We start from the raw sequence: 16,368 nt of genomic DNA on the forward strand, positions 1-16,368 counted from the left end.
TTATGCTGGGGGGGGGGCCCATATGGCAGGAAAATGGATTCAGGGCACATGGCCTGCAAACCAGATGCATCTTCACATCAATCAAAAAGAGATGCTAGCTGTTCAAAATGCCCTGACAGCTTTCAAGGACCTGCTTCATCCAGGACAGTTACTGATTAAAGACGGACAACACTACGGTCATGTGGTACATAAGCAGGGAGGTACACATTCCTACCCCCTCTGCAGACAAGCAATGACCTTATGGGGCACAACATTGGCTTTTCAAGTTCACCTGCAAGCACAGTTCCTACCAGGAAAAACAAATACTCTGGAAGACTAAGCGGCAACCTCATGGATCCCCACGAATGGAAACTGGATCCGCAAGTCTTCAGCATAAGGAAATAGGGATGCCCAGACATAGATCTATTTGCCTCTCCTCACAACTGCCAATTGCAGTGATTTTGCACAAGGATTTATCACAAGCAAGCATGGAAAGTGGACGCCCTAGCATTCAGCTGGAAAAATATAATTGTATATGCTTTCCCCCACTGCCTCTCCTTCCCAGGGAACTCCTAAAGGTCAGACAAGATAAGCCAAAAATGATACTGATTGCACCAGACTGGCCACTCCAGCACTGGTACCCAGTCCTAAAGAGCTTGTCTCAAGGTCCAGCATGGATATCGCCTCGCATCTCACTTGCTGACGCAACAAAACAATCTGACTCTGCACAGCCAACTCAGGACCTTAAATCTGGCAGCATGGTGGATAATGTAGCCATTCAGAACACTCCTCTTTCAAAAGCTGTTATGGATGTTATCTTTGAGGCCAGGAGGCCCAGTAACAAAATCATATGCAGAAAAATGGAAGATATTCTGTGCTTGGAACCAGAAACAAGGCATTGACACGGGTGTACCAAATATCCCTCAGATTTTACAATACCTAACTGAGATGCTGAACAAAGTCCTTTCTTATCAATTCATGGCTCTACCATTTCAACCCATTACAATATGGAACCACCTATTTTTTCTCATCCTTTAATAAGGCAGTACCTCAGAGGGGCCAAAAACATTAGGCCACCAAGGAGAGCATCCATTCTGGCCTGGGACCTCAATTATGTTTGTGAAACTCACACTGCCTCCTTTCGAGCCATCAACAGATAATAAAATTCTTATCCTGGAAAACAGCTCTGCTCCTAGCAATAACCTCTGCAAGGTGCGTTTCGGAGTTACAAGCACTCATGGCTGTGGAACCTTTCATCATTTTTCACCCAGACAGGATTTCTCCGAGGACAAACCCTACATTTTATGCCTAAGGTGGTGTCCAGTGTGGCCCTCCAGCCAAACCATTCACTTGCCTACCTTTTATCCAAATTCACAGAACAAGGGTGAGAAAATTCTACATTCTTTGGACATACACAGGCAGTTGCATTTCTACTTGGACAGAACTAAAGCTTTCAGAAAGACTGAGCAATTTTTAGTGTTGTATGCTGCAGGATCACAAGGAAAGGCTATCTCAAAAACAGACCATTTCTAAATGGATAGGCCACTGCATCCGTTTCTGCTATTTTCAACATGGCAAATCAGTGCCTAAGGGCATTAGGCCTCATTCTACCAGAGCAGCAGCCACTTCAGCAGCCTTCCTCAGGAGTACCAACCAAAGATATGGAGTTCAGTGCACACCTTCACAAAGCACTACCACTTCCTCTTTTAAGTCCAGAGCAGGTTTTGCCACTGCAGTTCTGCAGGGCCTCATAGCCTTTCCTAATCCTATTTAGCCCAGCCACCCATCCTCAGCTTTGGGATTCAACCCAAGAGTAATGACTGCAACAGTGAAACACGATTAACATAGTACAGTTGTGTACCTACCATAAATGTAGATTATTCACTGTTGCAGTCCAGGTTACCCACCATCCCCCTTTTTCTTTGCTGGGATTTATCTGCACTTCTCTATCCTATACAACCTATTTGGTGCATTTGCTTGTAGATGAAGGAAATATTTTTGTGCATGCATTTTTATTGGCATATTTTTTAGCCTACCAGTTTGGGGGCACCTGACATCTGGGGCAAGAAAAACTGAATAAAATGGCATTTGCTGCATCTTTTATACCCCTGGCACACTGACGTCAGGGAAGAGGTGACAGCAACCGACGCTGGACCTAGACTTTGGAATTCTGGCAGACTGCGGGTAGCCTGCCAGCAGGATAACCCAAGAGTAATGACCAACAGTGAATACACTCAATATCTACGTTTATGGTAGGTACACAACTGTACTTTTCCTTACCTAAACTATTTACTCCTCGCTGCTGCCAATAAGCGTCTACTTTGCATGGCCAGAGACTCCTTCCTGCATCTTGCAGTCAACCTAGGGATTACCATCAACATCTCAAAGTCCCACTTGAACCAGGCAGACATTGGAATTTATAGGGGCTCGGCTGGACACTACTATTGCAAGTTTTTCTTACTCTGGAAAGGGTCCAGAACCTACGGGCTCGTCCGTGATCTTCAGCCCCAGGATGCCAACGGCAAGTGATGTCCTCAGAGCCCTAGGCTCCATGGCCGCAGTACTCAATCCTTCCCTGTGCACCAGACCTCCCAACTGTCCCGAATTGCTCGGTTTTTACAGAGTTTTGGGGTCCCAATGAAGGGGTGCCACGATTCCAGAGTGGCACCCCTTCATTTCCGATTTTTAAATCTATTTTAGATTTCGTGCTTTTAGAGCTGATGTCATCACGTGCGCGATGATGTCAGCTCCGTTAACCTGTCTAATTCAGCTCAGGCATACGCGAGCGTCCATTTGAATACTCGAGTTGCCATTTTGCCGGGCAAAGTCTACTTTTCAGCTATGCGGCATCAGTTTTGAATATTGGAGTTGCCATTATGATTCTGCGGCTGCAGTTTCCACTTTCCAAGCAGATTTTCTTTTCTTTGAATACTTGGGGACTGCCATCTGATATCCTTAGTGGCATCCACTGGCATTACTTTCTCATTTAACCATCTAACTAGTACCTTTTACCTCTGCTATATATAACGAGTGAGCACTTTTTGTGTTTCAAGTGTTTGAAGAAACTTTTGTGAGTACAATCTCCTTTCTTGAAGTTGAAGATTCGCATCTCTTGTATATACAATCAGATTATATATGTTAAAAAATATAGGTGTTGCAGAATCAAACAGCGTGTATTTATTGTTTGGGAAGCTATTTATTGTATTGGGAAGCTATTCATTTGGCATTCATTTCTTCTGTGAATTGAGAATTTTTGCATAAATACAAACATTTATTTTAAATATCTATTCCCAGTCAAGGTATATTTAAGCTTTCTGGTGTCTCCCTTGGCTTCAATACTATGGCTGTTGCTGAGCAGACATATTTAGTGCTTACCAACTGACAATTATGAACCATAAGGCAGGTTTCTTATTTAAAAAGAGGGCTAGGAGTTTAATTTATTTTGTCGTGATCAGGCCTTTCAGTGTACTGTTTTAATTTGCCACCCTGTAATAGTGTTGCCTACTTTCTGAAAAGAGTACCTTTAACAGACTGCTTTATTCTTCATTTCATCTTTTTCAAACTGGTACACATTTTAGCAGGAGAAGAGCAGGTGTGTGAAATGCTGGTGTTTTCTGATTTTCCTACTCAGAATTATGACGTAAACAATGTTGAGAATGCTACTCTTGTGAAAAACATGTAAACTATTAAGTTTATTCAGAACTATGATGTGAAGAACAGCAGTTTCTGTCAGAATATGGTAATCAGTTTTAGACATCGCTCTGTTTCTTAAATTAAACATGGTGTGAGAAGGTTATTGTAATGTGGGGCTAAAGCAGTTTCACAAAAGCACCCATATGACATCTAAAAGTTGTCTAAATCAGTAATTCCTTATTAGGAAGAATGAAGATAAATACAAAAAATAAATATGGCACTAGGTGATAACTGGAAATAGATTTTAGCCACACAACCCTTTACAGAGTTGCACATAATCATGAGATGAACTTGTAGCAATCAGTTTAATAAAAATGGATTTTCAAACCTGAATGATTTGTTCTAGAACTCTGTCCCCAACCTCCCTACCACAGCTGGTATAATTCCAAATGTTAGACAATAATTTATCTGTCTTTAATTTTTCATAAAGATATGAAAACCAGACCTCACAAGGGGCTGACAATTAGGGCCAAGTAAGTCATGCAAGACAAAATTTCACTGTACATTTTGTACTTTCTAAAGCAATTTCCTGGAAACAGCTTGCAGTGTGACATGCGCAATGACAAGAAATTCTGGGTCAAATGCTAATATGAAAAATAAAAACACTGTAAAGCTCTGAAATGCAATTTTTTTTATCACTAGGTTTGACAGTTAAGGAATCATGCTAAGAATATCATTTAGAGGTTGCCAGTTGCTCTGTGAGGCCTAATCAGGTGTACATTAAAAGCACTTCAGCTGCTAACCGCAATATTATGACAAGCAGGTCAATGCCTGGTGTGCTTAACTTCATAGTGTCAGTCAGCGAATGTTGTCTCAAAACATGAGTTTTTTTCTCTAAATTGTTTTTTATGGAGATCATGTATATCATACCTGAATACATAGTTCAACTCATTTGTACACAGACAGTTTTCACACATCGATCATTATGCACAATTTAGTTACAAATGCATTAATTGTTATGATTCTTATTCATTACACATTCTGAATATATATATATATATATATATATATATATATATATATATATATATATATATATATATATATATATATATTTAGTTGTCTGTTCTCCAATTTGCGTTCAAAAGTTGGTATCCCACAATTCCATCGGAGTGGGTGGAGTTACATAATTATGTATGCAAATTAGATTTTAATCAGCGTACAGATTGTACCTATCTTTCATGGGCCTTGTCCAGATTTTTGATGTTTCCAGGTTGAGAGGTATGCTGTGCGCATCTTCACAAGCGGGTGCTTCAGTGGACCCTGGCAGTTCAGTGGTCTTGGTTTAGACCTCCCTATGGACTATCCAATACGAATCAGCAAAGCCTGCAAGATTTCTCTTCTCTGGTGGCTCCAATCGCCAGAAATCTTGGTAGGTCATCCCTTTAACACCCACACCCCAAGCCACAGTGACCATGGACGCCTCCCAGCTCTGGTGGGGAAGGCACTATTTGGGAAGGGCGGTCCAAGGAGCATGGTCCCAGACAGAGGCCAGATTGCATATCAGTGTTCTGGAGATGAGGGCGGTGCTGTTAGCGTTGCAAGCCTTTCATGCTGTTCTTCCCCCCGGGGACGATTGCAGTTCAGTCAGACATGTCTGGTACATCAACAAACAAAGAGGAACCAGATCTTACCCTCTCTGTCGCGAGGCCATGAGTGTGGGAGTGGGCCATCTCCACCAGTCAGTTTGATTGCAACGCACATCCCGGGACGCTGCAACATTTTAGACAGACTGAGTCGGGTTATTGTAATGCCATACGAATGGTCTCTGAAACGGTCAATTGCGGAGGAGATCTTCCTTGTGTGGGGTCACCCTTGCTGTGATCTCTTTGCATCTCCTGCCAACGTGAAGTGAGTTCTTCGCTCTGATCCCCTCACCAGGGGACTCCCCAGAGACGCTCTCGTCCATGCTTTATCTCCCTGGTTACTGTATGTTCATCCCCTGTTACCTCTCATTCTGGCGTTTCTTCAGAAAGCTTGCCGACTGGGGGTGCAAAGTGATCCTTATTGCCCCGTTCTGGCCTTGTCCGGTGTGGTTCCCCTTCCTCTGGTCTCATGTTCTAACTCATCCTCTGATTCTGGATCCCTGCCCGGATCTCCCCTCTCATCCCTCCGGCATCAGTCCACCCGATCTGGGCAGCCTCAAGCTTGGTTGCACCAGTTCCCCTGATTTCTAGGACTCCCGGTCTGCCATCTTCAGTAAAGACTTTTGGTGGCATCCCTCAAAGCTTCCACTAGGAAGGTTTATCGCAGCAAATGGAAACACTTCTCTATTTTGGCTTCTCAGAGGAACCTAGATCCTTTACGGCTCGGGTTCCTGCAGTGTTGGAGTTTTTGTCTAATATTTTCAACAAGGGGCTAGTTCCTGTATGGTGAAAGTACAGCTGACAGCTTTTCTAGTGGCCATTACTTCGGCCAGATGGGTTTCTGAGATCCAAGCTTGGTCTGCCGTGCCCCCTTACTTGATCTTTCATAAAGACAGGGTTTTGCTCCGCACGAACCCTTCTTTCTTACCGAAAGTTGCCTCAGTCAAATATTAACCAGATTAATCTGCCTGTTTTCTTTCTTTCCAAATTTTCAGAACAAGGGTGAATATAAGCTGCATTTGCTAGATGTTCATAGACAGCTTTGTTTCTGTTTACATAGCACTAAACAATTTCCTAAGTCCGACCAGTTATTAGTGTCCTTTTCTAGACCCTTATTGGGCAAAGCCATTTCCAAGGTCGCCTTGGCTAGATGGATTGCACAATGTATACTGCAAGTCTATAAGGATAAAGGTCTGTCCGCACCTGGTCCTGTTAAAGCTCATTCTACCAGATCTATGGCAACTTCTGCTTTTTGGTCTAGGGTTTCAGTGGATGATATCTGTGCAGCAGTGACCTGGCCAAGGTCACATGCATTTATTTCTCATACGTTGGATTTGATCTCTAGGGAGAGCATCCTTTGGCTCTGTGGTGTTCAGGAATATCCTTCCATGAGGGCCTCCCAGGAGTTTGGTAGCTGGGGACTCTGTCCCACAGGTTGCAGATAAATTAACTACTTCAGATGAAGTTATGTACTCACCATGATGTTCCATCTGAGTAGTTGTATTGGGTTCAGGCACCTAGGCAGTGCGACAACCCATTGTGAGACAACTGGATGTGGACAGATGGCAATATGGAAGTTTAGCTGCAGTGACAAATGCCTGCAGACAATTCCCTGCGAAAAGAACAGAACCCCCTGCACCCTAACCACAGGTGAGACAAAAACCCTGTATGTGATCTACACACTACACCCCCTAGAAAACAGTGTGCAACTAACACTAACATGTGCCTAGAATAGGATGCCAAGTGGGCATCAAAGTGGTACACTGAAACCTGTGTGCTGTGGGCAAAGCCTTTATTAATGCAAAATGTAAAGTAATGTGGGAAGTGCTTGGTGCATACTAAACCATGATATAATCATAGCTTATAGAAATGTGCCACAGCACGGAAGAAATCCTGCACGTCACTATAGTCACACTTATGTTGCAAGATGTGTTTTAGACAACGCTCCCTTACAACAATTGCCTTCCTTTGTGGTGTCACAGGCATCCCCCGCAACAGAGATTCTCGACGGGTATCTGTAAAGTTCTGCTCCTGTTGGATGTGGATGTCAAGGATGATTTGCTTATAGTCAGACTTGACCAATAAGGGGGTGACCACTGGTGTGGAGCATCTGTCTCCCATGTTGGTAATTACCAGGTCTGGGATATTGAAGCCCCTGGTGGGACAATAGATTAGTTGATCCAGGGCATTGGAATTTGTAAATTCCAAGAACAATTGGGAAAAGGAGTTGGTACTTGAGTTGTAAGGGAGCGTCATCTAAAACACATCTTGCAACTATAAGTGTGACTATAGTGACGTGCAAGATTTCCTCCGTGCTGTGGCACATTTCTATAAGTTATGATTATATCATGGTTTAGTATGTACCAAGCACTTTGCACATTACTTTACATTTTGCATTAATAAAGGCTTTGCCCACAGCACACAGGTTTGTGTACCACTTTGATGCCCACTTGGCATCCTATTCTAGGCACATGTTAGTGTTAGTTGCACACGGTGTTTTCTAGGGGGCGTAGTGTATAGATCACATACAGGGTTTTTGTCTCACGGTTAGGGTGCAGGGGGTTCTTTTCTTTTCACAGGGAATTGTCTGCAGGCATTTGTCACTGCAGCTAAACTTCCATACTGCCATCTGTCCACATCCAGTTGTCTCGCAGTGGGTTGTTGCACCGCCTAGGTGCCTGAACCCAGTTGTATTTCATTTTCTGCAACCATCCCGCCCTCCTTCCCCGAATCTGTTTTAGGTTAGTGTTGAGTTGCTGATAGTTTGAGTAGTGGCAAACTCGATCTGAGGGAAGGTAGATGAGGGATTATGGGTAAGGGGAGCAGCTTGGAGCAGATGCTTGAAAAATGTTGCTGGCTCGGACCCGATATGGATCCGAATACCCACAGGTTGCAGAAATACTCTGATGGAGCGTTATGGGGGAGTACAAAACGTCTTTTCTGTAATTAGCAACAGAAAAGTAACCACTTGCCTAGTTCAGGCACTGGGCCCCATGGTTGCAGCTATAACTCTAGTTCCCTTAGCAAGATACCACATGAGGATGCTGCAGTGGTTGCTAGCATCCCAATGGTCAATGTTATCAACCCATGTCAGACCTAATTTTGATCAGTTGTTGCAAAAAGGATTTGGCATGGTGGATGCATTCCAAAGACATTTTGCTAGTCTCCTTTGTCCCATTGCTATCCCAAGCCATAGTGACCACAGACACCTCACAGCTGGGGTGGGGGGCATTGTCTGGGCAAGACTGTCCAAGGCACTTGGTCCCCCTCAGAGGCCAACTTGCACATCAACTTACTGGAGCCAAGGGCAGTGCTTTTAGCGTTGCAAGCTTTTTCAGTCTGTTCTTCCTTCAGGAACAATTGCGATTCAAACTTGACAGTATGTCAGTAGTTAGGATTTTGTTCCTCCCTGTTTGTTGATTGTACCAATCTCCTTTGTCGAAGCTGCGTGTGGATGTGCCCAATCTCTCCCAACCACTTGATAGCAGTGCACATTCCGGGGAGTCCTGGTGTGATAGGCTAAGCCTGTGTATTCTCCTACTTCACGAGAGGTCTCAGTCCAAAAGTGACAAAGGATTTTCTAGCAGAGGCTACCCTTGCTGTAACCTGTTTGCCTCTCCCCAAAACAAGTGCAACAACTGTTTTGCCATGATCGCCCTTTCGGCCCCCTGGACTGCTGTATGCCTTTCCTTTTTTCCTGCAATTCCAAAATACTTACAGAAGGCAATCTGGCTGAAGAGCAAAGTAACCTCATTGCACATTATTGGCCCCAACCAATTATGATTCTCCTTTCTTTGGCCTTATCTGATTCAACAGCCTTGGATTCTGCACGTAGCTCCAAGCATTTTCTCCAGAAGGATTAATCCATACGAACATTGTAAACCTCAAGCTGACAGCTTGGCTTATCCAGTTCTGTTAATAACCAGGCATCCTTCTCTGTCCTCCCTGGCACGTCCTACTATCTTAGCCTCTCATAAGCCAGCTACCCATAAACTCTGTGCTAGTAAATGGAGAAGGTTTACCTTTTGGACTTTACTATATTGATCCCTTTTCAGTGCCCACTGATAAAATCAGTTTTTTAGCCAATATTTTTCAAGGCAGGTGCTTCCCATTCTACCATCAAAGTTCAATTAGCAGCTATTTCTATTTCTACAGTTTTAAAGACTCCTCCCTGGCTTCTCAAACTTTGCAAAGCCTTCATAAAAGGAATACTCTAAAACACCTTACAAAAATCCTACTCCTTGGGATCTGAACTTAGTGTTAAAAACCATTGTTCAATCTTGTGTTGAACCATCAACTGAATGTGATCTAAAGTTTTTGTCCTGGAAGTGTTGGCAATAACTTCTGCCAGAAGGATTTCAGAAATGAGCCTTGTGTAGACCACCTGATCTGTTTTTGAGTTTCACTAAGGACCAGTCCTTTTTGCGTAAGGTAGTGTCAGTGACCAAGATCAGACTCTTCATTTACCAGTATTTTCCCAGTTTTGCTAAAGGTGAATGTCACTTGCATTTTATTAGATGTTCAGACAATTGTGCTTTAGTTGCACAGAAGTAAGTGACAATCCGACCAACTATTTATTTTTTACCTACAAAATTTGGCCAAGCAGTGATGCTAGCCAGATGGCTCAAAAATTGCATTTTTTATCTAACAGACTATTTGCCTAGGCCTTTTAAAGCCTCATTCTACAAGAGGAGTAGATACTTCATCACTTGGCTTCTGTGGATATTTGTGCAGCAGCAACTTGGGCTTCTCATACCTTTATTATTCCTTACAAAATTGGATTTCTTCTCCAGGGGAAGTGCCATATAGTTCTATGGTGCTCAGGAATACCCTTAAGTCCATCCAAGGTAGCTGGGGACTGTCCCATATGTTGAGGATAAAAGGAAATTTGACAGATGAAATTATGTACTCGCCATAACATTCCATCTGTGTCCATTTTCATTTGTCAGACTCCCCTCCCCCTGCTTTTAAAGTTTTTGGTGGTTTGGAAAATGGACATGCGTCATGTCTGTTATGATTCCACATATGGACTCTGAAGTCTTTCTGCAAACTCTGAGGTAACCGGGAGAGGAGCATTGTGGGTTTGAGTTTTTGGCTTCTGTTAGCTGTAGTAATTGCTGAGTCGGTTCCAAGGCTGGGAACCAAACCCATATGTCAAGGATAAATGAATGTACAGCACAGATGGAATGTTTTGGTGAGTACTTGACTTTATTGCCAGCTTATTTGTACTAATTTGATTCATTTTTTTTTATTTAAGACTGATGGGAAGAAAGAGTACTACCAGAAAGTCAGTGTTGAAGACGAAGTCCTGCAACTTGGGGATTGTGTGTCTGTCAGTCCTGATGACCCAACAAAACCTCTCTACCTGGCCAGGTTAGTAAGTTTGTATGTCTTTGTTTACCAGGGCAGAGCTATAATCAAATTGTCCGGCTCACCCTGTTACATACATGCTAACAGTTTAATAAGATTACAGGTACAACTAAATTGTACAGTATGACATAACCAGAAGTAATGTATGAAAAAGTGCACTTTTACAAGATTTGAAAGTAAGATCTAGAGTATACAGCGACTAATGCTGATGTCTAGGTGAGGTAAATTAGGTCCATCCAAAAGAAGACTTGCAAGTGTTGAGGGATAATTAATGTATAGTAGGACATGGATAGGCCTGATGGGAATGTTTTTTATACCAAATGCTCACTGAGAAAGCTTATATAGTCATTGAGGTGCAGAATTTCAAGTTAGCTGCCCCATTTCATTGTCTGTTTAGCTCAGTAGCTGTGCTTGGCAGTTCACTAATACAAAGAAAATGCTGCAGCAGAGATGGCCCTTCTAGGTTTCCTACCTAGATGATTGTGAAGTTAGGACTTCAAATTCTAAACTGACCAGCCCATTTCAGGTAATTTGTCTTTTGGGTAAAATCTTTGCCTGACTTGGCTGTACTGTGTAGATGGGTGGTATCTTTCATATTTGTAAGAAATGAGTTGACAACTCAAACTTAAAGGGCAGTCTTAATCTGAGTGCTTGTACAGATATTACATCTGTTGGATTCATCTTGAATGCTCAGTTTTTTCTGCTGCTAGTTTTAAATTTCATGTGCATCTGTCCTAACGTGTGCACACACAGCTATATAGGTATGTAATGTGTATTTTTAGTAAACATGTTTATTTGACTAAGGAATACTATAAAACATGTTTAAAATTTCCTTTAATAGTACTTGGCAGAATTCTACTAGTGTAGAACCACCTGTATTTGTGTACCTGTTTGTCATACACAGCCCACCTGTATTTGTGCACCTGTTTGTCATACACAGCTTGGTTATGTATAGCATTGCTGTGTTTATTCTGTTTGGCTACATGGCCTGGCTTGTGACCAAACAAGATCCTCAGTCCACCTAAATTTACCATTTAGTACTTACACACTACCATAGTATGGTTCCTCATACTAATCAGTTTACTTTCTAGATATCAAACCAATATTGCTGACTTCTGAACCACTTTAGGTAGGTTTAAGTGGGATCTAAGCCAGGAAGTGCAGACCGTAAAGTAGACTTAATATGCATAATTTGAATTCTCATCTATTGTAATAGTCTTCTGATTCCTTGTTGTGCTTTTAGTCCTTTGGTAGTGGTAACATTTGTAGATGTTCATCTGGGTGGGCTAATTGCAGTTTGCTTTTCCGAGAGCACTGTTGCTCCTTCACAGTCTCCTCCTGCGACCCAGGGTGCCTTAGAGTGCCTTACTGTTAAGAACTTTCAACTTCAGTTCTTCGTAGTTTTTTACGAATCATCATGAACAGTGACATAGAAATTTAAAATGTGTAATTGGAGACTATATAAATTTTAAAAAGGTAGAAAATTCTCTACTCAAAACACAACTGCCTGAAAACAAAAACCATTAAAAAGAGGTTGCTGACCGGCTTTATTATCAAAAGTCTTCAGAGATGTGTGGAAAAAGGGCCAAAATAGAACACTGTCAGTTACTGTGGTAATAGGCTTCATATGTATGGAACCCGTTATGCAACTGAAAGGTAACCAAAGATTGTGTACATGTGTGGAACCACTTTCAGCCCCTGGAAGGTGCAGTGCTGTGTCCAAAGAGGACCACGTATACTGAGCTCCCTCAGTTAAGTATTAACTGGAACCAAAGTGCTGTATGGGCAGATGTCAAAACACCAAGGTTTTGAAGACTTAACAGCACAGGCATAATTTGAAGGTCATCAGCAAGGAGATGCACACTTGCCATATTTTCCTATGGATTGGAGAGGTAAAGCTGGCTGGCTGTTAGCAGCGCAGTAGTATGCAAGGTTAGACTTCTCTGAATCAGGTCTTCCAGTGAAAGTATCATTGTCGAAGAATGCACAGTATCAGGTCCTGTGGTGTATTATGCTGGATTTAAACCTGAGATCACCCTCCAAATATGGTCACCAAGATAGGATGTAAACGGACTGTAGAGGGGAGACCAAAGGCGGGATTGTATCCACTGTCAGGATGGAGACCAAAGGCGGGATTGTATCCACTGTCAGGATGCCATGATCTACAGTATCTCAAGCTGTGAAGAGATCCAGCAGGACTAAAACTCAATTTGCTTCTACCCATCAGTTACTGAATCCAAGTAAGAGTAGTACTGGGGTGTGATTAATGCCCTGATAAGGGTTCAGTTCATTCTAAGATCACAGATCAGCTGTGCATAGGCAAATTTCTCTTTATTTACTTGGAAAAGAAAGGTTAGAGAGAGGAATGGTATGGACTGTGGGGGTTCATAGTGACCATCCCCCACTCTGAAATTATAGATAAGCTCACTAAACTAGGTATAAATCCCTGTGTCATAAGATGGGTTGCCAACTGGCTCACGGACAGAACCCACACTGAAAGTAGCGGATTCCAAATCCGACATCAGACCAGTGACAAGTGGAGTACCACAGGGTTCAGTCCTGGGTCCTCTCCTGTTTGGTATCTACTTCTCTGAAGTGCAGGCCAACACAGAAGGTCTTTGGCTAACCAAGTTTGCAGAGGACTGCAAACTAGGAGCCATAATCGAAACTCCTAACTATGTGGACAAACTACAAAAGGGCCTCACAGACAGATTCCTGATGTCAAAGCCATGGCCTGAAGCTCAATGCCAAAAAGTGTATTGTCATCCCCTTTGGTAAAAACTCTTTACCCATGAACTACCACATAGCTGGTAATCTACTTAATGCTGAAAATGTGATGACCTTGGGACAGGTGGACAGTAGTATCTCCTTTGATCACATCGCCACAGTGGTCAGGAAATCCTTCTACGTGGCTCATCTCATCACAAAAGGATTCTCATCCAGAAAGAGGTCATTGTTCCCCTTTACTCATCACTCATTAGACCCGTTATAGAGTACAACACCCCTTTTGGTATGTACCTTACAAGACCGCTACAACAACTGGAAAGACCACAGAAATACCTCACAAGAGGATTACTGGCCTCAAACAGATGCCCTATGCACACAGTCTCAAAAAACTATAGCTTTACTCCATCGCATATCGCCTACTCGGGGGCGATCTCTGCCTAACATACAAAGCTATGTCAAACCCAGAGCTGTTGGACATGCTCCACTTAAAGAAATCCCAATCCCTCCGAGCTACATGCTCTAGGGACCTTAACCTCGTCACCACAATAAACTGAACATGCTGGAGGGATAGATTCCTGTCCCAGAGACTTCCCATACTCTGGAACAGACTACCTATCTGTCAAACAGAGCTCCTCATTAGCACTCCTCAAGAAAAATCTTGATTGGATGGGAAATTCACCCCGGGGATCACTTCTGTGGCTCTGCTCGACAGGGGCATAGGAAAATAATTTTCTTGGGTGGCGAAAGCCAGGGTACATTTTTTGGCTAGGCTTGTATGGGCCCTAGGGCCAATAGCCTAGTACCTACCTATGGAAGTAAAAAGAGCCTCCTATTTTCATTTGGAAAGATCTTGGTGAGAACTCCAGTGTCTTGGGCCTAACCCGCCAGGCTGGCCTGAACCAGTCTATAAGGGACATGGTTCCCACATTGCACAGTACCTACCTAAAATTACTGTGGAAATCTGTAGCCAGGAATATCAAATGCCACCCAAAAGGAAGATCACAGCCTACCAGTGACTAGCGAAATTACCATAATGTCCTGAGGAGGAAGAGCTGATCAAATGACCTTTCTCACGAGAGGCTGATTAGCCAGCTCTCACATTGCTCAGCTCTCACATTGCTCATCTAATGGTGATACAAGCTGGGCTGCACAAACCTGGCCAACACCTGTGCATGGTCACTTACCTTTGCTGAGGTCTCTGGACAGATGAGCTGACCATTTGAGATCTAATAAAAGGCATAATTAAGATGAACTTTCACTCCAAAGATGAGCATTGCCTCCAACATCGTTTCATCCTCTGCACATTGCAACTCAGCAGAGCTCAAGGTCCTAATGTAGCTCCTTACTGTTTTAGGGCTTAAATGAGTTGGAGCTAGCCTCTCAAGTCTGACCAACGCTGTAATCGTTTGCTGTGGCATAGATTGCTCATATCCTCAAAAGGAAATGTAGTGTTGAGGGAATAAGCTAAGGATTGTAGCAGGAATGATGGTACATTTCCTCCATTTTGGGGGGATAAAATACTGTAGGTCCAGACCACAAGTGTCAAAGTGATCAGACCATGGATGTTCTTCATCTCACATTGCTGCAGTCCTAACACTTGGGTAGTCCGCTGTCCCTCGGTCGGCCCGAATATCAGAGTATAAGGCTGACGTCGGTCAAGGCGCATTTGACTGACATCAGAACGTCAGGGTACAAATGCGCATGACCGACATCATATCCTCAGTCTTTTTTGCCGCATGGTCCGATGCAGAAGCAGTGTTGCAAGTGCCGTTCGGCGTTCTGAAATTTTTCGAATTCGGAGTTTCAGACCGAAGTCAGAGTTGGTTAAGTACCCCGTTGGGGAATCTTTTGGTTTTTTCTTGCATCAGTGGTTTACCGGATGTCAGAAAAAGTGAATAACTGTATTTCTTGTGGGAAACAGATACCGCATAGGGATTACCATAATTTGTGTATACCTTGTTTGGGACCTGAGCACGACGTTGTTGGGTGTCGCTTTTGTGCTAGGTTCAATAAACGCACTATAAAGCGTAGGTTGGATTGTGCCAGGTTGGTCTTTGGGAAGCGGTGCAATTACAATATGCCGCCGGATGCTCCGGCCGCTTCCTCAAAGAAGTGCAAGGACAAGGCAGTTAAACCTAGGTTAGAGGAGTCGTCCGAACCGGACGCCGGTTCTTTAGAGGAGTCAGTGGAACCGGTGGTTCCGACGGAGGCCTCTATGGAGTCCCAGCGAGAAACCGTGTCTTTACAGTAAGTGGCCTCCCACGCGCGAGGTCAGGCTGTAGGGGCTTCTCAGGTAACTGTACTCCCCTCCCTTCCTAAGGTGTCTAGGCCCTCTCTTTCTGCTTCCAAGGCTTCTCCTAGAGGCAGGTCTAGTTTTGCTCCTGTGGGTGTCACTCCTAGTTCTTCAGGTTCAGTGCCCAAGAAGCACATGCTTAAAATGGCAGAAGATTTAATTACTTTGATTAGAGGCTCTATGCCCCCTCCTGATAAGAGGCCTAGGATGGAACCTGTGTTGGGGGATTATGAGCAGGCTTCGGATGTGTCTGAGTCTTCGGCTGAAGACTTGCAGGAGTATTCTCATTATTCTGATTCTGATGTGGATGATTCTACTCCCTCTGCTTCTCCTCCTGAGGATTTTTCTTTTTCAGAGACCCTTCACTCCATGAGAGAGCATTTTAAATGGGAAGGTCAGGATTTCTCTGATTCCAGGAAAAGGCTTAGGGAATTTTTGTTTTTACCCCAGCATAGGCCTTTAGCTATACCTCCTGTTCTGAATGTGGTGGAAGATGTGTTTGCAGAGGCTTCTCTTAATCCTGATTCTTTGCCTCCTGCTCCTGTTAAACCAGATAGGTATTACAGGGTGCCTGAAGCTCATAAGTATCTTTTTAAGAGTCCTAGGGCAGACCCAGAAACTGTTAACCAGGGGCCTAAGGGTGTTAAGGCTTCTGTTGTCAAGAATCCAGTTCCGGCAGATAGAGGCCAGGGCCTTGGATAGGTGGGGAAAGAAAGTTTA

The 16,368-nt window shown here is 43.4% G+C and overlaps 1 protein-coding gene across 1 annotated transcript in view; it reads left to right on the forward strand.

Annotated features, from left to right (window-relative positions):
• The window catches only part of DNMT1 (DNA methyltransferase 1), an 862,083-nt gene that overhangs the window by 351,985 nt on the left and 493,730 nt on the right, over nucleotides 1-16,368 (forward strand). Inside the window, exon 18 of the mRNA XM_044084674.1 lies at nucleotides 10,516-10,631. Within this exon, the coding sequence (XP_043940609.1) occupies nucleotides 10,516-10,631 (116 nt within the window). The remainder of the gene's footprint in view (nucleotides 1-10,515; nucleotides 10,632-16,368) is intronic.

Source organism: Protopterus annectens, chromosome 9.part0 (genome assembly GCF_019279795.1).
Source record: "Protopterus annectens isolate FY-2018-M chromosome 9.part0, PAN1.0, whole genome shotgun sequence".
Classification (NCBI taxonomy): domain Eukaryota; kingdom Metazoa; phylum Chordata; order Ceratodontiformes; family Protopteridae; genus Protopterus; species Protopterus annectens.